This window comes from Biomphalaria glabrata, chromosome 6, assembly GCF_947242115.1.
Source record: "Biomphalaria glabrata chromosome 6, xgBioGlab47.1, whole genome shotgun sequence".
NCBI lineage: Eukaryota > Metazoa > Mollusca > Gastropoda > Planorbidae > Biomphalaria > Biomphalaria glabrata.
In genome coordinates, this window is record NC_074716.1 from 4,191,547 (window position 1) to 4,215,424 (window position 23,878).

General features: G+C 34.1%; 1 protein-coding gene across 3 annotated transcripts; it reads right to left on the reverse strand.

Moving 5' to 3' along the window:
- Nucleotides 1-1,195: 1,195 nt before the first annotated feature.
- LOC106080053 (cytochrome b-245 heavy chain-like) lies at nucleotides 1,196-23,462 on the reverse strand. Of its 3 annotated transcripts, none has more exons than XM_056033972.1 (17): nucleotides 23,344-23,462; nucleotides 20,511-20,608; nucleotides 16,686-16,781; nucleotides 15,318-15,428; nucleotides 15,095-15,179; nucleotides 14,583-14,728; nucleotides 13,002-13,102; nucleotides 11,588-11,668; nucleotides 10,273-10,393; nucleotides 9,385-9,477; nucleotides 8,536-8,670; nucleotides 7,305-7,423; nucleotides 7,097-7,133; nucleotides 4,102-4,184; nucleotides 2,787-2,979; nucleotides 1,848-1,975; nucleotides 1,196-1,674 (listed from the first exon to the last, which is right to left on the reverse strand). In XM_056033972.1, the coding sequence occupies exons 2-17, from the start codon at nucleotides 20,553-20,555 to the stop codon at nucleotides 1,551-1,553; spliced, it is 1,698 nt and encodes a 565-aa protein (XP_055889947.1). In that variant the 5' UTR covers nucleotides 20,556-20,608; nucleotides 23,344-23,462; the 3' UTR covers nucleotides 1,196-1,550. The 3 variants fall into 3 exon arrangements, with proteins under 3 accessions (XP_055889947.1, XP_055889948.1, XP_055889946.1); XM_056033973.1 differs by lacking the exon at nucleotides 23,344-23,462 and adding an exon at nucleotides 23,198-23,284; XM_056033971.1 differs by lacking the exon at nucleotides 23,344-23,462 and adding an exon at nucleotides 21,262-21,421.
- Nucleotides 23,463-23,878: the final 416 nt, after the last annotated feature.

A 23,878-nucleotide genomic window follows, 5' to 3' on the forward strand; every position in this document is an offset into this window, starting at 1 on the left:
AACCATAGCCGCACACAGAGCATGCTATAAGCATCAAAGATAAGCTATAAAAAGCAATTTAAGAAAAAACAACAAAAAACCAACAACTTATATTCAAAGATTAACTTAATAATAAATCATATACAAATATAATAATAAATGAACAAAAACAGAAGTTGTTACCTAATGTAAAATTACATAATTTTTGAACTGATTGATTGCTATAACATTTTGTTCCACCAATCAAAATAAGCCATAATAGATACAACTTTTTGACGAGCCCAGTTAAATTTGTATCACTGCGCTCCTCTTGAAGGCACCAATAAGATAAGATAATTTTTATTGATCCAATCAAATGGAAATTCAGTTTGACCTCGGCGTAACTACTGTACAATAACAATATAGATGAAAAATTCAAACAACATTCACACACGAAACACATACACACAACCAGTGCTTTATGAATTAGACTTCTATGTACTTCTCGATGACGACAAATGATCTTGTAACACTCTGACCGAAAGTGGGATAAAGAAGTTTTTAAAGATGGGTCATCAAGTCAATCAGCATTGGAATAAAAGAAACAAGTGGAGTATTGAAAGTTGTTCCCTAGGCAGTGGAAGACGTTCCAAATATTTAGGTGTGGTATTGCCAGCACCTTAAAGTTGAGATCCTGGTACACTTAAGACTTTGTGGCGGAATAGGCACCCTTTGATATGGATCAGGCCACACACATGACAAGACTTGTGAGTGGCAGAATCAAAACCCTCCTTTGTGGATAGGTGATTGTCACCCAAAAAAAATGCATATATATTAAGACATAAAATTAATAAGTTCTGTGCAACATGAGCTAAAAATAGAGCTATGCCAGAAGCAATGTTAAATTATTCCACAAAAACTTCAATATCTTCAAGCTTCAATACCATTTCTAGTTAAATAGCTGAAATAACATTGGAAATGGTTCAAAACATTTTATATAAAAATGGTACAACTGCCACAAATTTAAAATAATACTATTGTCAACAAAATGAAAGTTTAGAGCATTACTCACATGCATTGGAATTGTTCATTTTAAATTAGTGGATTTTTTTTTTTGCACACCGATTCTTGGGAATGTAAGTGTTATGTACATTGAACTTCAGATATATATATATATATATATATATATATATATATATATATATATATATATATATATATATATATATAAATATATATATACAATACAGTAAGACTTCAGAAACCAGTATATACAATACAGTAAGATTTCAGATACCAGTATTACAATACAGTAAGATTTCAGAAACCAGTATATACAATACAGTAAGACTTCAGATACCAGTATATACAATACAGTAAGACTTCAGATACCAGTATATACAATACAGTAAGACTCCAGAAACCAGTATATACAATACAGTACGGTAAGACTTTTGAACCATAAAAATATGAACCACTAGAATTTATCAAACCTAACAGAATTACTATTACATTGAAATAAACACATAGAATATGCCTAACATTGAAACTAAACATGTTACAAAAAATTTAATCTTAAATAAGTCCATACATTAAAAGTTTTCCTTGTTGTAGTAAAATTTTGTCTTTTCTGTTGAATTTGAAAATCTGTTGCAGAGTTTATGTAAAATTGTAGATAAAGATTTTGGTCCACAGAAAAATACTCCTGTGCTTAATCTAGAATCAGAAGAAAACCAAAGAAATAAGTACCGTACCAGCATATTGAAAGATTGTATTATCTAGGCCTACTAATATTGCATTATCTACTAATTTAACCTGAAAAGTACAAGTTAAATATCAAAGAAACGTAAAAATAAAAGAGAAGAGAATAAATGTACAGAGTTGCTTACCCTTTGTGTAACTGAGAGAGTTCCTTAAAAACATTCTCCCACTGTGGCCTTCCAAAATGTGTTTTTTGATGTAAGCCAGTCACAGCATCATAAACACTGACATCATCATGAAGCATGATATTCCGAGCCTGAAATAAAAGTTTTAGGAAAATGTTCTTTTTTAAGCTGCTCTATTCCAGATGACACCAAATGTGCTTTCCCTCCATTGCTCTGGCTACAAAAGTTTTGACAATATTCAAACCTAAAAAATTATTCAGATATGAAGCAGTAAAATGCAGAAGACTATTTATCAAAGTAAAGAAAAAAAAAAGAGTAAAGGTACTCCTTTCAAACCTCCCAATCTATAGGGGATGATTATGTAAAACTCTTCTGTTTCTGACGATCGTCGAGGCTGTTATGTGGCCAGCTCAACAAAGAGCTGCATTTACTTCCTCAGTTACCCATTAGAGTTAAAGGATTCAGACCACCTTGTGGTCTATAGGGCAGATGATGTAAAGGTCATCTGTTTCTGTAGCCTACGGTTAACGAGGGTGTCATGTGGCCAGCACAACGACCAACCGCCTTTACTTTTCCCTAACTTACGTCAGGTACCCATCAGAGCTGGGTGGACTCAGAGGCGCCCGAAGATCCTGAAATTAAAAATCCCAGCCTTCACCAGGATTCGAACCCCAGACCCCGGTTCAGTAGTCAAGTAGTCAAGCGCTTTACCGCTCAGCCACAGCGCCTCCAAAGGATTCAGTGGCATCCTAAAAATTCTGAAGTAAAATATCCACGTTTGTGCAGGGATTTAAACTTGAGAACCTTCAGTTTGGAAGCCTAGTGCTTTACTACTCAGCCACCACACCTATCAAAAAGCCAGACATAATTACTGTCCCTCTGTTAATTAAAGAAAACAAACTTCTAATAGGGAAATCTATTTTAGCTTTGAAAATAGCTAACCTGGTTGGAATTCCATCCTCTAGTCAGATAAATATGGAACCTTAGCATACTCTGCCGATTGTTTGCTGTCATCTGTCTCTCCAGATCTAACAGGAGGCCTTGAAACCATTCAAAGGCAGTTGTGTCAGGGCAAACCCAGTACAGGTAAATACATTTCAATGACAGACTCTGTCCTGCTTGACAACACTGGGACCTTATAAGTGACAAGTAACTTAAGATTAAGTCATAACATCAATAAAAATATCTACTTTGATTCCAACTATACATGTTGACATTACTGGTACAAGTTTAGCACTTATACAAGTAATGTCAAATATTCATACAATTTCATGATTAGCATTTGTAGATAAATTATCAATACCGATTTCAACATTGATTTGCTAATCAACGTCCAAAAAAACACATTATGACCAATAGCTAACAGGGCTTTAAATCGGACATCAGTATTGGTGCAAAAATCGCAAGTGTCAGAAGTTTTAAATACTTTGGAGCTATTGCTTCAGACAAAGTAACCAAACTTGAACTACTGGCTGGAATTGCACAGTCCATAGAAGCACTTGCAAAGCTCAAAACAATCTGAAAAGACAAAGGCATAGCCCTCGACACTAAAATCAGACTGATGTGCTCCTTGGTCATGACCACATTCTTGTATGTTTATCAATCTTAGACATTAACTGCAGAATTAGTGAGGAAGATTCTAGCAATGGAATTGAGATGCTTTAGAAGGAAACTAGCTATCACCTAAAAAGGCTTCAACACATGAGGAAATTCTAAACAGGATCACTATTGCAATTAGACCCCATGATGACCTACTGACCACTGTCAAAAAAAAAAGGCAAACTAAAACTTGATGGCTGTATCACAAGGTCCTCAGGGCTCACAAAGACCTTCCTTCAGGGAGCAGCACCAGGAAAAAGAAGAAGAGGCAGACACAGAAAGCGATGGGAAGACAGAAATAAAGTATTGGACAGGCCTGTCATTGAAAGAATTTCTATTCAAGAAAAAAGACGATCATGTGTGGTGCCCCAATGGCTTAACAGACTAAGGACTAGGTGAAGAGAGGAGTTGAAAGATACAAACTTAATACAGTCTCAAACAATCACAAACAATACTTTGAAAAATACATTGTAAAGAATCACTCATTAAATGATTACAACTACTAAATATTATTGCTACACTTAATTTGAACAAAACATTTCTTCAATGGCCTAATAGATCATTTTAATGTGATTACCAGAAACTGAAACTAATCTTTACTTATGTGTAAGTTTGTGTATTCCATAACTTAACAATGACTTGATGACTAACTACTTACCAAACAGACTTAAGGACAGAAGCAAAAGGCGTGATTCCAATCCCACAACCAATTAGCACTGCAACATCATAAGCCATGACATCCTGGAACAATGTTAATTAACTTGAGAAATGCATTTTTTTTAGAATTAAAAATTCTATTCTTAACATATAAATATTACAGAGGCATCAAACAATAATTATAAATGCCTAAAGTGCCAGTCAATGTTCTGTTGCATCAAGTGAAATATGCAGTCTTTGTATGTGACACCTAGGATCTTGCTGTAGAATCTTAGACATTCCTCCATAAATGAAGATTATTACAACATGTCCAATCTTTCTGCAGGAGAGAAAAGAATGGGAGCAGGCAGGATTCAATCACTTTGAAAAATCTTAAGGTTCCATAAGATTATTTGTGCTGGAAGTGGTAATGGATTTAAGCTCCACTACCTATACAATGCTTCCAAAGGCATAAGTCTCAAACAGACTCTGACAACCAGAACAACTCCTAGACTTCTCATTTGGCTCAGAATCATCAGAGCTGTCAGAACTAACAGAATAAGGAGCAATGACTCCTAAACCAGTAAACTTCTGGAAGGAGGGGCTTATTAGCTTTCACTGGCTATCCACCAAGGAGAAGGAAAGCTCCAAACCTCTGTTGCCTTGCAGCTATACCCAAACATGAGACTCAACCCGGAGGAAAAATCAGGAGCCGGTGATCCTTAGGCCCATTCCTGACAGAACCTGCAAGGCTGCTAATACCAAACTGTATTGGCTATTACCATTCTTTGGACACCAAAGTTGTGAATTGTGTTGTGATAGAAGGAGGCCAACAATATTTAATTAATATCCAACCCTAACACCCAACAAAATCCATACCTATATACAGTGCTTTTTTTGTAAAAAAAAAAGGTGCCGGTACTCAGTGATTAGGTGCCGGTACTCAGTAGTTGAATGGACGAGCCTACCATTGATTTTTCAAAAAAGTGTCGGTACGCCGTACCGGTGCAGACCGTCACAAAAAAAGCCCTGCTTATTTATATCTAACCCTAACACCCAACAAAATCTATACCTATATATTTTTGGAAAAACCTAAGAGACAAATGTTCCAAATGAACTTTCAGGATACAATTAATATTTCAAAACTCATTCTGAGCACTATTAACTCTTTCTCTCCTAACTGACGATGCCAACGTTGATTTAACCCCATTAAACTAAATTGATTTTCGGATTTATAAACTTTTATTTATGTCGTGTAAAAAGAGAATGCATTTCCCTATAATTCGATACCAAATATAAAATTTTCTGATATCAAATACAAAAGCTATTATAGTTTAATCATAACAGAATAGTGAAATCCAAATGAGCAAAATGAATAATTCTATCAGAACAAGGAAAATAATCAGGAAAAAGTTAAGAGATTAAGTTATATACCAGTATCAATAAGATCTTGAACTTAGGAAATTTGGTTCAAAATATTTTCTCTCAAAATCCATAGGACACAGGGTTAAATTTTGTAAAGATGGACAAAGGTATTAATTTTTCATTAACTGGAAAAAGTTCCTTGGTTTAATGATAGATGCCAGCAGAAGTGAAGTCACCTTCAGTAACAAGGTCACACCTGGCTCCTTATAGTGTTCGATACCACAGTCTAGAGGGCAGCACTGTGCCCAACCATGTTTAACTTTTGCTAACTCCCTCACAATACAAAGAAAATTTAATTAAAGCAAGGATAAAAAAATATAAATATGAGATTTCAATAAATGCTGATAAAGATTAAAATTTCCCAAGGAAAACAATATACCCCAGTATAAAAAAAAGAAGTTAAAGCTTAGTGCAAAACAATTTTTCAGTAAATTAAAACTCTGATAAAAACACATTCCCCAGAATTATTTCAGCATGAAACATGTTGCCTGAATTACTGATAAGAAAACTAATGACTAAGTAAAATTTATTAAAAAAAAAACTAATGACTAAGTAAAATTTAACAAGAAAACTAATGACTAAGTAAAATTTATCAAGAAAACTAATGACTAAGTAAAATTTATCAAGAAAACTAATGACTATGTAAAATTTGTCAAGAAAACTAATGACTATGTAAAATTTATCAAGAAAACTAATGACTATGTAAAATTTGTCAAGAAAACTAATGACTATGTAAAATTTATCAAGAAAACTAATGACTATGTAAAATTTGTCAAGAAAACTAATGACTATGTAAAATTTATCAAGAAAACTAATGACTATGTAAAATTTGTCAAGAAAACTAATGACTATGTAAAATTTATCAAGAAAACTAATGACTATGTAAAATTTGTCAAGAAAACTAATGACTATGTAAAATTTATCAAGAAAACTAATGACTATGTAAAATTTGTCAAGAAAACTAATGACTATGTAAAATTTATCAAGAAAACTAATGACTATGTAAAATTTGTCAAGAAAACTAATGACTATGTAAAATTTATCAAGAAAACTAATGACTATGTAAAATTTGTCAAGAAAACTAATGACTATGTAAAATTTATCAAGAAAACTAATGACTATGTAAAATTTGTCAAGAAAACTAATGACTATGTAAAATTTGTCAAGAAAACTAATGACTATGTAAAATTTATCTAGAAAACTAATAAGTAAAATTTAAATCTCCAACTAAATAAATTATCATAATTAAGCTTTGATACAACAATTATCTTTTTTGAAGGGAAGTGTGCAAGATATATGACAAGGGAAGTTGATATTAAAAGATAAAAAAATATTTTTCTTTACTTTTCTTTATGTTTTTCATTGTAATGTTGATCTATGAATTTTGATACCTATTTTGTAAGGTTAATCTTTGGAAGAGATAAAAATGTATAACTACAAAAAGCAAGTTATGTAAATTCCTTAACATCAAATATTTGTTGAAATCAGTCATTAAACAGTTGTAATAATCAAGGAAAAAAAAAATTACCAAATTAAAATAAAAAAAAAATAGCCAAGTATCCCCCAACCCCCCAAACCTAATTCCAACTAACCTCTGTAGCAGTTCCAAAAGGGCCATCAACCTTGATTCTGAAATGAATATTTCACAGTGAGTTAAGAAATAGTTAAGGACAAACCTAATGATAAAAATAGTTACAATTCAATTGATTTATACAAGAAAATAAGTGGAAATATATAAAAGTACAGCATTAAAAATAATATTTTACATACAGAAATGTTAATAACTATTGCACACATTACCTGGGCATTTTAGAAGCATCTCTAAATTCTTGTTTGTCGACACAGCACAATTCAGCCAAAGCCTCTGTCCAGTCACCAACTCGACGAATATGAACTGAGAAATAATCATCACTGGGAGCCTGAAATGTTTTAGGAATAAGATCAAATTAATCTCATACCTTAAACAATTCTTAATCACTTCATTGGTAATGAATAATTATTTTTTTTTTAACTGAAATAATAAACAGCTACTTCTATTTAAATTAAAAGTTTTTAGAATTGACAGGCCTGCTTGATTATAGAAAAATGTTGAAATATAGGGTTATGAAAATGAAGTGCTAACATTTCAAAAGAAGTATTTGTTAGATTTTGGAACAGACACAAAAAAGAGCAGTGAGATTCATAACAAAACGAATATTCACATTTGACTAGAGTAACACCTTTAGTAAAATCACTAAATTTAGAAAGCTTTCAGGCTAGAAGACTCAAAAGTAAAGTAGCAATTATACATAAAACACTGAACCATAATCTTCAAATACAAAAACAAAATCTTATAAAATACTCAGAAAGACACAAGGATAAGGGCACATTCCTCGTTCCATATGTTAGGACAAATTTGTACAAATGCATGTTAATCAATGACTTAAATTCTGCCAAGTGTTTGGTTTTCCTGGCAGACTAAGGCAACCCAATCGATGCTCTAATTTTGAAGCGTTTCAATGAGGCCCCTCTGTTACATCGACCACCTTTTAGCTCACCAAAAAAAAAACAACTGGTTACATGCTGCCTCAGAATGAGACAGCTGGAGGTCACTCACAAAGGCCGCAGGATACACATTTGAGACCAAAAGAAAATCTGCTGCCGAGGACAGACGCAGACAGCAAAAAGAAAATCTAAAACGACCACCTGTGGACAATAGTTATGCTTGCCCTGCATGTGGCAAAATATGTAGGTCACAGCTGGGGCTGCGCAGCCATGAGAAATACTGCATTCTTCACTGATCTTCAGGCAATGCATGATTAAAAAGTCACATCAGACAAAATAAAATTGTGTTGCAAAAAAAAATATAATAAAAAGTTAGTTTAGGAAATTTGTTACATGCAGTTCCGAGGAGAAAAGTGCTTAGTTATTGTAAGAAAATTGTGGGTTGATAAAATTAGTAATAAAGAAAGTAGAACAACTTAAAAAAAAAATGAGCTAAAATAGGTAAACATGTGATTGCATAAATAGAATGTGCACTGCAACAACTTACAGAGGTAAGTGTAAAGGGATGCCACTCTAGGCGTGAGATGCTGGGACACTGTATGAGGATATACTGCCCTGGTGCTGCTTTAAAGTTTTTCTTCTGCATCTGAATTTCAAACACTCTCGACTGGTGAGTTACAACCTGAGGTACATGCAAGGTCATAAAACATGACTGAAAGGCATGGGAGTAATGGATACACTAGGACAATTTATCTAATACATTGTACACATCATGAAGGTTTCTATATACCGAGATATTCATCAGACGAATATGAGTCCAATTCTGTCTTTACCCCAAATGTTTAGATCATAACTATTCTCTGGATTTAAAATTGTCTCTGTAACAAAGTCTTGCTACTGACCTAAAGTGTTTATTAAGAGAGTGGTTGAGATACCAAAATCTCCATAAAAGTCTATTCAACCAGAATCAACAATACTGTACTCATCACAAATAAAGAAAAAAATGTTTAATTTTTTTTAAAAATTATATCTGTCTGTGGTATTTTATATCTTGAAAGATGACCTTTTAACTTTGCAACTTCTCTTGTGACTAATTTTTGTTCTGGATTGTTAACCATCAGCGATTTACTTCTTTAATTCACAAGAAGCACTACAATTTTCCTTAATCTTTAGAACTGAAGACAAGCCTTATTGAAATAATATAAGAAAAAAAGATATTGTCTTCAATTCTGATAAATAAAGACGATTGCAGTATTTCACATGACCACACAAATCCAGTTGCGACTAGCAAATTTTGCCACATTTAACGGAAAGCCATTTATCGCAGTCTACTTAAGTTGTCTTTTTGTCATCTGAGCCTGACTTTGTTAAGGGCCCTTTAAGCCTTATTATATACCTTTGTTATCACTACCAGTCTCAGTCCACTGATGAAGCCAGCAAGATGATCAATAAGAAATATCAGAGCAGGTACCAGCAGCCACACCCAACTCTGGAGAAGATAGTTAATACCTACATCATTTTGTGATATTATTTAAACCATTTCTTTTCCAATGCTAAGATAACTGTTCCAGCATCTAATTTAACACAAAATTTTACTAATTATATCATTAAAAATCCAAACAAAATATTGGCTAGACTTAATGATGAATAACTAAATGTACTAAAACACACTCAGTGAAATCACTGGCGCTACAATCATTCACAAGTGAGTCAACAGATACAGATAGTCAAACTTTAGTTGCATACAAACAGCATTGATGTATCCTCTGTTTGGGATCCCTCAACTCGAGAAAACATTAAGAAATATATACATAAAACACTAAACCATAACTTACAAAAAGAAAAACAAAACCTAATGAAATACTCAGAAAGACACAAAGATAGAGGCACATTTCTTATTCCATATGCTAGAACAAATTCATACTGTAAGTGCTCCTTCTTCCCTAGTGCCATTAGAGAATGGAATGGGCTGCCTGGATCAGCCAGGAAAACGACTTAGCAGAGTTTCATTGATTAACATGCATGACTAGACTGACACATGCAATGCATAGGACGTAATTATCTTCTTTTTTTGAAGTAACGTCTGTAATATATAAGATAAGAAATTGAGGAGTCGGATTGTTCTTTTTGCCACGTGTTTGCAGTTGCATATTAATCTTTAGCGACGGATGCTAAACTATTTTTAGCCACCTCTCCTACGACACCGCAACATTATGAAAGTCCTAGAAATGCATTTTATGTTTAACAAGTGAGTTGAATATAAACAATGGCTTGCAGCACATACCATAGGGAGTGATCCTTCAAATTCTGGTACAGGACACTCAGTGCCACCCCAAGACTTGTACTTGCTAGCACAGATGTCTATTGGATGCTTGTCTAAGTTGACCTGCCGATGTATGAGCCGCCTGGGCCAGACAAGAAAAAAAAGAGCTATTTAATTAAGATATAAATTGAAAGCTTAAATTTGTGAGAGCTTGCCTAAATAATAAATAAGAAAAGCCACCTTGACTAATCCTGTCACACTAATTTGTTACTGATGCGGCAATGAGACACTGGGTTTGATGAAAGAGAGCTGCCACCAGACAATCTAGATTTTAGATCTAGATTTCTGACTAGATCTATAGATCCATGGCCAGATTTCCAACAGTGCAAGACTGCAGAGAATAAGGGCCTCACTCTTAAAAAGGGCCCACATTAAGAAAATATATAAATTTTAACAAAATATGTATTTTAAATAAAAGAAAATAAGAAAAAGATAATAAATTTACAAGGACTTATTTCTTTTTTTCACAAACACAACATATTGTTGGCTACATTATTATAAAGTACATTGATATTAAGCCATGAACAGGGTAGGCACCTCCTAAGAAAATGTTGCTCGAGGCCTCCACTTATTGAGACTCTGGTACTGATTATATATCATTAAATAGTCGGCCCAAATTTGTCGGGTAACCATCACTGGCCCCTCTGATAGCAATGCGACTTCAAAAGGGTCAAAGGAGAACAACAAATACTTAACCTGGAAACTTGTTAAAAAATGTTAAGCTCTTGTAGGAAACAGAAAATACACTGACTGTTTGGGTCAAGGGGAGAGAAGACAAAAGGATGGCTGCCTGGTTGTGCGGTTTGCACGCTGGACTGTCGTTCGGATTTATCGACGGTCGAGGGTTCAAAACCTGCCCGCTCCCATCCCCCGTCGTCCTGCGGGAGGTTTGGACTAGGAAGTAAACTATCTTCAACTCTGAAGGAACATCCGAAACATGTAAAACATTTTACAAACAAACAAAGGTCAAAATGTAGATGATATTTGTAAATTTTGCGAGGAAAAAAAGATTTTTTATTGAAGTTCAGTTGTTATGTTGTCATATGCATTATCACCAACAAAGTGCCAATACTTTAGTGCCAAAATGTACAGTATTTCTTTGGATCGCACTAGCTAGGTTTGAGAGAGGGACCATAATCCGTTTAAGTTTAGACGGCATGTACACCGGGATGGAAACTCTAGTGTTGCTGCATCTATTGAGAAAGAAAGAGGAATATTCTAACTCTGAGCTAAGACAGTAACCTCTCAGTATTGTTGTGACCAGCTGTGAACTTACTCAGCTCCATGTATAACAAATCCTATACAAAAGATGATGTACACATGATGAGTGAACCAAAACAGTTCAAAATAACTCCGTCTGAAACAATCAAAACAAACATTTACTTTAGATCCAAACAATATAGTTATGTATGTTGAAAAGAAAATGTTCAATATTTGAACAAATATTTAACTAATATATTTACTGACAAAGCATGAACACATGGCCACATCACAAGGTCCTTGGGGCTTGCAATCCCCTTCCTTCAGGGAACAGTACCAGGAAGAAGAAGAAGAGGAAGACGGAGAAAGAGAATCACAAGGTCCTTGGGGCTTGCAATCCCCTTCCTTCAGGGAACAGTACCAGGAAGAAGAAGAAGAGGAAGACGGAGAAAGAGAATCGGAAGACAATATCAAAGAATGGACATGCCTGTCAGTGAATGAAATTCTATTCAAGGCAAAAGACAGAGAGGAATGGAGAAAGACAGTTAACAGTTCTTGTATGGTGCCCCAACAGTCCAACAGACTGAGGGATAGGTGTAGAATGTGCAATTAATTATTTTCAATTTTTATTTCTAAATATTTTGTTTCATGTTAAGTTTGACTGCTCTCCATTCTAGAATACACTAAATATTGTCATACTGAATAACTCAATTATCCTATGTTTGAAACTATAGAGAACATAACTATATGCTCTCCATTCTAGAATACACTAAATATTGTCATACTGAATAACTCAATTATCCTATGTTTGAAACTATAGAGAACATAACTATATGCTCTCCATTCTAGAATACACTAAATATTGTCATACTGAATAACTCAATATTATCCTATGTTTGAAAATATAGAGGACATAAATATATGCTTTCCATAAATATTTCCTTAAAAACTGACAAATCTACATACTAGCTTTTTAACCTTCAACCTATTTTTACATCCCATAATTTGTTTTGTTCAACACATTAGAGTCAAACGAGAGTTTCTATAGAAAAAAAAAAGGTTCATAAAATACAAACCAATATTCTAAATATAAACCAATATTGGCAATAACGCTCTAATGTACCGTAGTTAATTTTAACTCTTTTGCTCCTAATCGACAATACCATCGTTGATTTGACCTCATTTAATTTAATTAATGTTTAATTTTTATAAACTTGACTTTGCGTTATATGAAAAGAGCATGCCTTTTCCTTTAATTCTATACCAAATAAAACATTTTCTTAAAACAAACAACAAAGCTATTGAAGCTTAATCATAACAGGGGAGTGAAATAGCAATGAGCAAAATGAAGACTTCGAAACGTGGAAAAATAATAATGGAGAGAAAGAGTTAAATTAGATGAAGCCTAGCAAAAACTACAGTATTACTGTATAAATATTCAATGTGTTTTATAGTTCCAATCTGTTTTAAATAATGGTGACAATACCCACCGAATGATTTCAGTTGAAGATGAGACCATTATGATAAGGCACAGAGTAATGACGACACCTGTTACACCAGCAACTGTTTTAAACAGCTCTTTGGTTGGGTCCTATGAGAACCATATGCATTTAATTATTCAAGGTGAAGTGAAAAATAAAAAGTCTCAATATTTCATACAATTGCATGTTTGTAATGATTGCTTTATTGACGTATCAGTGATTGGTATTTTTGTGTTTTATTTTTGTTTGTTTTCTGTGTTTCAGATGCTCCTTCAGAAATGAAGATTATAACGTTCTGGCCCAAACTTCCAATAGAATGGCAAGGGGTGGAAGCATCCAGATGACCATCATGAAGATAATCCAAAGCCCATTCCACTCGACCAGGCAGCCACACAGATGGCAAACTTAAGGGACTTAAAGAGGATTCATAATAACAGATTATCAATTTAAAATGCTGTTAGGATTCTTTACAAACCCTTGACAGAACATTAAAGCTAATTCAAGAACCTGACAACTTGGGTTCCTAAAAAAGAGACACTTTAATGAGTGTAATAACTAAAAAATAAACAATCAAATATTTTACAATGGGCAGTAGTAAATGTCTGGCTATACAAGGCCTTTTTGAAAACACACAGTCCATACTCAGATAACCAAATCACCATTGATCTACAAGAGGAGAGTTTACATCAGTCCTTTTTTAGTACACAAGCCTGTGTCAACTGATCACATACAGGGCTACATAGACCAGCGCCACAGTTCAGTTACAACTGGTTGGCTAAAATTTTAATCTTTCATATTCACTTCTCAATTCATATATTCAGATATATATTTACAGTTAAAATTTGATAAATGCTTAATAAGCACACAAATATGTTTAAGAATTTATTGTTGTTATTATGATGCAGGTCACAGGCTAAATATCTACTACTAGATAACACACCATCAGATAGGTTTGTGTTGTCATGTAAGTCGTGTCTGTATTTTGTTTCATAACAACAACTTTTTCTTCTTATCTTATATAATACAGACGTTACTTCAAAAAAGAAGATGATCACGTCCTACGCGTCATGCATTCAGTCATGCATATTAACCAATGACTTAAATTCTGCCAAGTCACTGATTTTCCTGGCTAGCTCAGGCAACCCATTCCATGCTCTAATAGCACTAAGGAAGAAGGAGTATTTGTACAAATTTGTCCTAGCATATGGGACAAGGAATGTGCCTTTATCTTTGTGTCTTTCAGAGTATTTTATTAAATTTTCTTTTTGTATTTGAAGATTATGGTTCAGTGTTTTATGTATAGTTGCTACTTAACTTTTGAGTCTTCTGTCCTGAAGGCTTTCTAAATTTAGTGATTTTACTAAAGGTGTTACTCTAGTTAAGTGTGAATATTCGTTTGTTATGAATCTCACTGCTCTATTTTGTGTCTGTTCCAGTTTCTTAATGTTATCTTGAGTTGAGGGGTCCCAAACAGAGAATGCATATTCTATAATTGGCCTAACCAATACGTTGTAAAAACTAATGAATAATTGAGGTATTCTAGCAATAAATAATAAGACAATATTAAATATAAAAAAAAAATACACATACTGGATTTGACGAACGAATTGGATTTATCCATGACCCATTTTGTGAATATGGCAAACGGCTGAGAAAGTTTCGGATGTCATCATCTTTTATGGTTTGAGCTTCAGCTAGTCTCTCAAAGTTGAAATAGTGGGCACCTATATGTATGGCTGGAATGTAGGCATAACATTTAAGTAGTAGGCACTAATGTGTATGGCTGGAATGTAGGCATAACATTTAAATAGTAGGCATAACATTGAAATAAAAACAGTTTCTTCTTTTTTCTAACCTCTTTATAAATGAGAAAAAGTCCATAGAAAAACAAAGTTAAAACTTAACATCACGTGGAGAAGCCAAATTTAATGAAAAAATTGCTAGAAATTCTCTGCTAGTGAAAAAGCAACAAAGCAACTATATATAAATACAAAACCTCAAAAAAAAAAAAAAAAAAATCTTAACACTTTTAATTCAAAAGAAAAATGCCATAACAGTTCCATATAAATAGTAACCTGATATACCATTAAGATTTTAGTTACCTGTGTGCAAGCAAATCATGTATGCAATGTACTTATGGAAAGTTATGTTCTTATCAAGCTGCCTTCGTAGAGACCGAGGACAACACTGAAAAACATATTGGGTAAAATGAAAAGAAAATGAATGAGAATTTGTTATACAAACCATAACATTACTACCTAGGATTATGAATACAAACGGGTCATAAGGTTAACTGAGCAAAGTTAGTGAACAGCTTTGTCTCACCTTACAAGTGCCCCTGATCAGATTGATTAGCTTGCGGCAAACAGGTAACAGAATCAGCATCATATTGAAGTTTAGGCATGCTGCACTTCCTCGAGCCCAACACAAAGAACTCTATGGAGATGAGTATCTAGGTTTAATATTGAGTTAATGCATAGAACAGCGGTTCTCAACCTTTTATGCTTGGCGACCCCATTTTACAATGCCCCTCTTAGCAGCGCCCCCCCCCCCCTGCACACACACACAGCAATAGAAGAATAGAAAATAACAATCCATTTTTCAATGGTCTTTGGCGACCCCTGGCAATTCGTCAATCGACCCCCAAGGGGGTCACGACCAACAGGTTGAGAACCCCTGCCATAAAAGATCAACTATGCAATCAAACTCATTTTCAATACCATGATCATAGAAATATTTATTTTTAAATTAACTTTATCTCTGGTACCACTACTAGCTTTTTCACAACTAAACATAATTTATTTCGTCTAAACATGATTATGTAACAAAATTAAAATTATCTTTAAAACTTTAAACACTAGTCTTAAATTAATGCTTTTAATATTGAACACTTTTAAACAAGTCAAACTTCTATTTTAAAAAATAAATGGAAGATAATGGATAATGATAGAGGTTAGTTGTAAGTTCTCTTAATGCACTAATGGTTTTAGATACTTGGCCACTCTGTAGGCAACAAAACACTCTCTTATAGAGGGCCCGAAATTCTGGTACACTGTGCAGTAGGTTACATAAAATTGATTGATGCCCCACAACCCATATTTTAATGTGATATGTATTTCTTTTTGCATAGAAACTGTTTAATTAGTGCTATGCATGGTACTTAAGATAATGCAAATCAGGTGTGCCACAATTGAAAAGAAAATTGGATTGGCTAACTAGGGTTTCTGCAACAATCTAATAAGGGATTTCTCAACAACTAATACCATACAATTTTCTGATGGCTTCATTTTAGGCCAGAAATATTACTTGTCTCCAGAATTTTGTGGTGTAGGAAACTCATTTTCCACTTACGCATCTTTCCCACAAATCCAATAACATAGAATTCAACTATTGATTAGGTAAGCATATTCCCACAAAGCAGGTGATGGTGGGTAGATAACAAAACATTTCTCATTGGTGTTCCCTTGGAGTTGTGTCATTGCACCCCCGGTAATGAAATAGCTGCCACTTTGACTTCCATCTCAATTCTTTTTGGATCTTCAACAATAAAAATAGCTGTGACTTAGATTTATATGTGGCTTATATTTGAGAACTATATACAGTAAACTAGCAACCTAAACTGTTTCCATCAATACCCTGAGGTCTGAAAAAGAAACTTTAAATAGATAGTGTAACTTTAAATCCTGTTCTTACCCCAACCAAAGAGCGTAGGTAATAAAATTCTTCGCCATCTCTGTATCTGACAAATGTTGTGCCAAAAATGATTCCGTTGATTAATAGCCAGATGCCCTGCAGGGAAAAACAAAACATATATATATATATGTATGTATATATATATAAAGAGGATATCCAACTAGAAGAGTATAAAAAAAATAATATTATCATGATTAATAAGAGCTCCATACAATAACAATTAAATTATTACACAATGTTGTGAAATAATTGTCAGTGTAGTCTTAGTTGTGGACACAATAGTTTGTGAGCCGAGTGTCAATCAACCAGTTGTCAATGAATTAGTTGACTGGTGAACCATTATTCTGAAACTTATTTTCATTGAGCAGTTATCTGCATTTATTGTGATGCACATTTATTTGTGTGGATTATTCTACTGGCTATTAGATCTAGTAGACTGGATGGGGCCATAGCACTAAGTCTAGATCTATAACTATCATACTATGTCATTAACTGATTCTAACCTTTCTTCAGAATGTGAGACTATTAGATCTACATCTTAGCCCAAACCTCCTGAATTAATGCAGGGAATAAGTAAGCAGGGCTTGAAATTTTGACCATGGTGAAGCACAGAAGCAAATGCCATGTCACCAAGGCTTACTTTTACTTAGACTTAAGTCCTCCAGCATCTGATGGCAAGCTTCCTCCACAGAGATCAGTCATAGGCGACTTCCACAGCCTCTTCCCAGCTGGTGCCCACAGATTTTTAGAACTTCTAAGAAGATGTAGACAGCCTAGTTTTTACTTCCCTCTGTTTGGCTTCCATGTTATGGTGGCTAACTTGGATAAACCTGTTTTATCTGGCCTTTGTCCTATGTGAATCTCATATGATATTTGGTCACCACTTCAGTTAGGGGGCAAGTGCAAGTATGGATGCGCTGTGTCTGCTCACTGGTCCAAGTGAGATCTCGAACAATGCATTAAAGAGTTCTCATGTCAATCTTGGACCTTCTTTTAAATCCAATCTCATGTATCAGTCACTTAATTTTACTTTCAGATTTGCTTTCTTGTAGGCTGCTGCAGCTTCTTTGTGATCTTGTATTGTATTATTTTGGGTCTCTTCTAAGTTTGGCATTTTTCCTCTGCTTCTTTGTGATCTTGTATTGTATTATTTTGGGTCTCTTCTAAGTTTGGTATTTTTCCTCTGCTTCTTTGTGATCTTGTTTTGTATTATTTTGGGTCTCTTCTAAGTTTGCATTTTTCCTCTGCTTCTTTGTGATCTTGTATTGTAATATTTTGGGTCTCTTCTAAGTTTGGCATTTTTCCTCTCATCCATCAGTTTCCATGTTCTGCCTTGTATCCACTACTCCTTGTATGAACATCTTCTCCTAGCGATAACTTCCTTAAATTCAATTGTTACATCTAAAGTTGAGCCCTTATCTTACAAGCAACTGTATATCTCCTAGGCTCTCGAAGCAGTTCTTCAGTTTCAGTTGACACTGTTCAGTTATGTTACAGTCTTAAAATTTGTTCATGTTAAACCGCCTGGGGCGAGTGACTCGCCAGGGTTGGCACATCAAAAGAAGTTTGCATAAAATTACCATTGACAAGGTAGTGATCAGAGCTAATATCTACTCCTCTGACGGTCAGCATGTTGAATAGTGTTGACTGCAAATCAATTAATCGATTATATTTGCATCTTGACAACCAGGCTAAACCACAATGTCCAAAGTGACCAAACCTTTATTTTTAACCCTAAGTGATAGAGTTTAATTATTATCTATAGATGAGATCATCATAAAAAAACTGCCATATCTAACACATTTAAAGTTTAAACCAAGTTGTCACCAAATTTGCTTTTATATTTGTATAGCTCTGTAATGGTTAGAGCTACAAAAGAACTGAAAACCTCTATAAACTCATCATCCATTAGTCAATAAAAATAGATATGGTGTAATGACTATGTTAAAAATAAAATTGATGTATGACCTAGTGTCTCCCTCAGCAAACAATTAAATCTTTTTCCCATGACTATGATATTGAACATGTTATAAACCACATCGAACAATATGGATCTTAAAATGCTTTAATCATCCAATTCTTTCATTGAAGTCATTTTCTTTTCAAACGTAAGATAAACTATGATTGGGGTGAGTAACGAAAGGATTATTTGCCCCACCTGCGTTGCCATAAAAATTTTTTAGTATGGTCAATGCTATAAATACATTTAGCATTGGCAGGCGAGATCATACTTAATATTTAATAAATTGTTTTGGTTTTTAAGTGAGAAGGAAGGTAATTAGTATAACACAAACTTTGTTACATTTATACAAAAAAAAATTTTCAAAATAATGTTTAATAATCAAATATACAGGTCTTGCTAAGCTGATGCTTCATAAGGCTTTACAATAGCCCTAGCACTAGACAAGGATTTTTTAATTTCGGGAATTTTAGTTGCTGCCTCTGATTCCACCCAACTCTACTAGGTACCTATCGTTAGTTAGGGAAAAGTAAAGGTAAAAGTTAACAGTTGGCCAAAGAGACAGTCAACCTTAACATTATCTGCCCTATAGATAGCAAGGTCTGAAAGGGAAAAATGCCAAACTTTTTATAACAGATGCCTACGCCGGATATTAGGAATTAGGTGGCCAGAAAAGATAACTACTGTCAATTAGTGGGCGAGAACCAGACAAAAGCCTATAGCCCAGGACATCACAAAGCAAAAGTGGAGCTGGATAGGATACAACCTGCAAAAACCAGCTACCAATGTTGCAAGGCAGGCACTTGATTGGAATCCATAAGGAAAGAGAAAAGTGGGCAGACTCAAGCAAACCTGGAAGAGGTCAGTCATCAGTGAAGCTGAGGGTACTGGAATGACATAGGATGAAGAAAGCTGCTAAGAAGCCAGTTCGGTTGAAAGGTGTGGTTGCGGCCCTATGTTCTCCTGGGAGTGCACAGGATTAATTAAGTAAGAAAGGATACTTTACTTTTATTTTTTAGCACCAGATGCAACCTCATACATGAGTTATTGTTTATGAGGTAAAAAAAACAAACACTTTCATACCAGTGCACTTTGACCCCAAGTTGAACTATGGTCTTTTACGCATAGGAATACAAAACTAAATGTGCTCTAAATGAAGAAGCATTGATGGTGAGAATATTGATATGGGAGAAAAAATGTTACGAAAGGGGGGTGTTTGATAAGGCAGCTTTACTCAAGTGTCTCTAGTAGTATTTTCTTAGGTTAAAGCAATAGATGTACATCTACTAACAGGGCTGGCCTTAGGTAAAATAGGGACTGCCTAGGGCCTCCACTTGGTAGGGCCTCACACAGGAGTAAAACCAATTTTGTTTACCAGTCAAACTTTGTCTCTACTATGGAAATTACGATATATATATATATATATATATATATATATATATATATATATATATATATATATATATATATATATATAAATATATATTTATTTATATGATATTTGTGAATTTCAGTTATCTATTGATTTAGATATACATGGGCATGTTTTCCATTAATTGAGTAGTTTTTTAATTTTTTTTGGTTCATTTATTTTGGGGCCACTAAATTTACTTCGCCAAGAGTGTCTGGTGGTTGCTTTGTGAACAGGACTCGAAACAACTTTTTTAGAGAGCAAATAGTGAAAGTTGTGCCCAGTGTTATTGCTGTAGAACACTAGGTTTTAAATAAATTTCGTAATTTAATTTTTTTTGCACTTTATTTTTCTATTTCATTTGGGGCCACCTAATTCACTTTGCCTAGGGTCTCCAATTATCTAAGGCTGGCCCTTGCTGGTACTAATTATTACTACTAATAGATCCTCTTACTATGACAATCCATCTTGGAGCTTCATTTGTAATCCAGTCAACCATGATATAAATTTGAGTAGATCTACTAGAACTCTATATTATGAGTACCCTGTTGCCTGTATAATATAATCAGTGTACAGTATTAGACATTAGATTTAGACTACTAAATCTAAATGATAGATAACAAATCTAAATTCTATATTATATATAGATATATAAATATATAGTAAGTAAAGTAAAGGTAATAGTTTATGTGAACAGGTACATAGACTGACATATTATCTTATTATTAACTCAACCAACTCTACAATCTAGATCTAGATAGTTACATAACATGACATAGATATAGAATCTAAAGTTAGAGATGTAGATCTAGAATCTAGGTCTAGTACTACTAGTAGTAGTAGATAGATTTAAGATAGAAATTTATTGATGATAGATCAAGAATCTAAATCTAGATCATAATCATGTGTCTTATACTGTAGGCCTCCTTCAGTCGTAACGACTATTGGTTCATTTCGTAGAAGTGAGATGAAAGCCTGAGCATTAGCATTGTTTTTGGTCAGAGCTATGTTGTTCTCACAACAGTTCCCCCCTCTCCACGCAGTAACCAAAGGAACGGAATATCCTATATTATATAGTTGGGATAAGTAGCGCCGTAGCTTTCCGAACTTTCGCCAGGCTGTAGCACAGTGTGTCACTATCAGCCTAAGGCTTGGCAGATGTTGAAGTATCTACCTAGGCTAAGTGTCCAAAGCCTAAGGCTCACCAGCTACTGATGTTTCCTCAGAGGTTGTTTTCCAAAGACTTTCCCGTGTTTGGGTATAGCCGTACAGCGTAAGGTAGCGAAGGTTTGAATTCAGCGTTTTCCTTCTCCTAGATGGGTAACCAACCAAGGCTAAAGGCTAGTAGTACTAGTAGGCGTAAGTGAGGTAGCGAAGGTTTGAATTCAGCGTTTCTCTATAAACAAAGCCCTATCAAAACCATTCTGGCGCAGTGTGGGGTAATAAGGTTTCATTGGGTAGATTGCCCTACTTACACTCGCCCCTATAAAAATGGTAACGGATCGGTGTAGGATTTTAGTTATTGGGCCGTTAACGTCTTTCCGCTTTCGTGCCGGTGTGGGATTTCCCCAATCACGCCAGAACCAACATGATGAAATCTTTATTATAAAATAAAAAACAATATTATGATGTTTTAAAATTTAGTATTAATTGTCTTAAAGCTAAATGTTGCTTTGAATCCCTTTTGTAAGTAATATTAAGATTAAAAAAAAAATTAATTAGGGTTCTATTGGGGAAATCCCTAACTGGAATAGTGAAGTTTTACCCGTATGGGCCCAATGCAGACTTTTCGTAATCAAATAGTGTATGTGTGTGTGTGTCTGATTTTTTAATGTGCACACTAAAAAAATATATCTATATCTAGTAATATTTAATCAAACATAGAATCTAAAGTTAAAGGAGAACATATTCGTTTTTTGTTTTTTCTAGATTTCGATTATAAAAAAAAAGTTTTATACATGTTAACATTTTTTTCGACCAATGAAAAAGAAGCATTTATTTCTTTTAAGCTCGCGATATTCGGCACAAACTGGATTATTCAGTCTTCACTGTAGAACGTACACACGTGGATCAAATTATAGCTAGTTAGATCTAGATCTTTAAATCTGTTAAGTTATTATTAGTTATACTACAAGTTATAGAGCTATAGATCTAGGTCTAGTCAATCTAGTCTTCCATTAATATAATAGATCTATTATATGAGCTGTACTTCTTGATATCATATATAGATCTAAATTATGTTCTTCAACTCATGGCAGCAGCCATGGAAATTCAATTGGAATGATGGTCGTAACGTTTAAGTTTAAGTCTTAAGCCTATCACAAGTACAGATCATCATCAGAGGACAAATCTCTAAGTACTCTAACACTACTAACAGATCTAATCTAGATAGTAGATTAGGTCTAGACTTAGAATAGATATCTAGATAATCTAGAATGCTAAGAATCTAAAGATAGATCTAGATTCTAGATCTGGCTAGATCTCTCTAGAATAGTTTTATTATAATATCTAACAGTAGTAATAGGCTAATAGATCTAGTACGATATAATATTATTAATATATATATTATATCTAGACTTGAGACCTATTAAATCTAGCAGTAACCAAAGGAACGGAATATCCTATATTATATAGTTGGGATAAGTAGCGCCGTAGCTTTCCGAACTTTCGCCAGGCTGTAGCACAGTGTGTCACTATCAGCCTAAGGCTTGGCCAGATGTTGAAGTATCTACCTAGGCTAAGTGTCCTAAGCCTAAGGCTCACCAGCTACTGATGTTTCCTCAGAGGTTGTTTTCCAAAGACTTTCCCGTGTTTGGGTATAGCCGTACAGCGTAAGGTAGCGAAGGTTTGAATTCAGCGTTTTCCTTCTCCTAGATGGGTAACCAACCAAGGCTAAAGGCTAGTAGTACTACATCTAGTAGGCGTAAGTGAGGTAGCGAAGGTTTGAATTTAGCGTTTTCCTTCTCCTGAGTCCTATACTAGTAGTAGTAAGATGGGTAGCCAACCAAGGCTATAAAGGCTAGTAGTATCACTAAAATACGAATCTTACACACTTGTGACAATACAATAACTAACTCTCTAACAGCCAAGTCTAGAACTTAGATTAGAAGTTAATTTCTTAAAACCAGAACAATCATTTACTCATTTAAGTCATTACAAATGCCGACAATCGTCACAATCATTTATGCCAAATTATGGGCCTAGCTCAATCACAATGGCTGTCAATCGACTCAATATCTATATATAGTAAATGGTATGTTAATAATGTCTATATCTTAGGACATTACCTATATTGATAGATCTATATATCTACAACAGGATCTACAGATGTAATTAAATCTAATACTAACAAAAATTATAAAGGTCTACTCTATTATTCATTTATTGTTTACAAACTATAAATAGCCAGTGCATTTAATTGTGTATTTCCGGTTCTGTTTCAAACGGATGGCTACCATAAAAATGCGGTACAAGAAAATCCAGATCTGTTGATCTTGGAACTATGTGTTGGTGTAGTCGTGTCACTTTTGTTTTTCGCCAAATACAGTACGGTAGATAAAATTTAGAGTTTATCAGTAACCAAATACAGTACCGGTAGATCTCTACTGGCATATAATCTCATATATGCGTAAAATTGCGTATAGGTATTATCAGTAACCTTAAAAAAGACGTCACACCAAGCATTAACGATTTTCTGTCTTAAAATTAATCATTAAGAAAGATGATTAGATGACAGCATTAGAGATTGTCAAAAAACTTTTAACTTTATTTCTCATGATTTAATGTGTGATGTATTGGACTAATTTGGTGCTTCTTAGATTG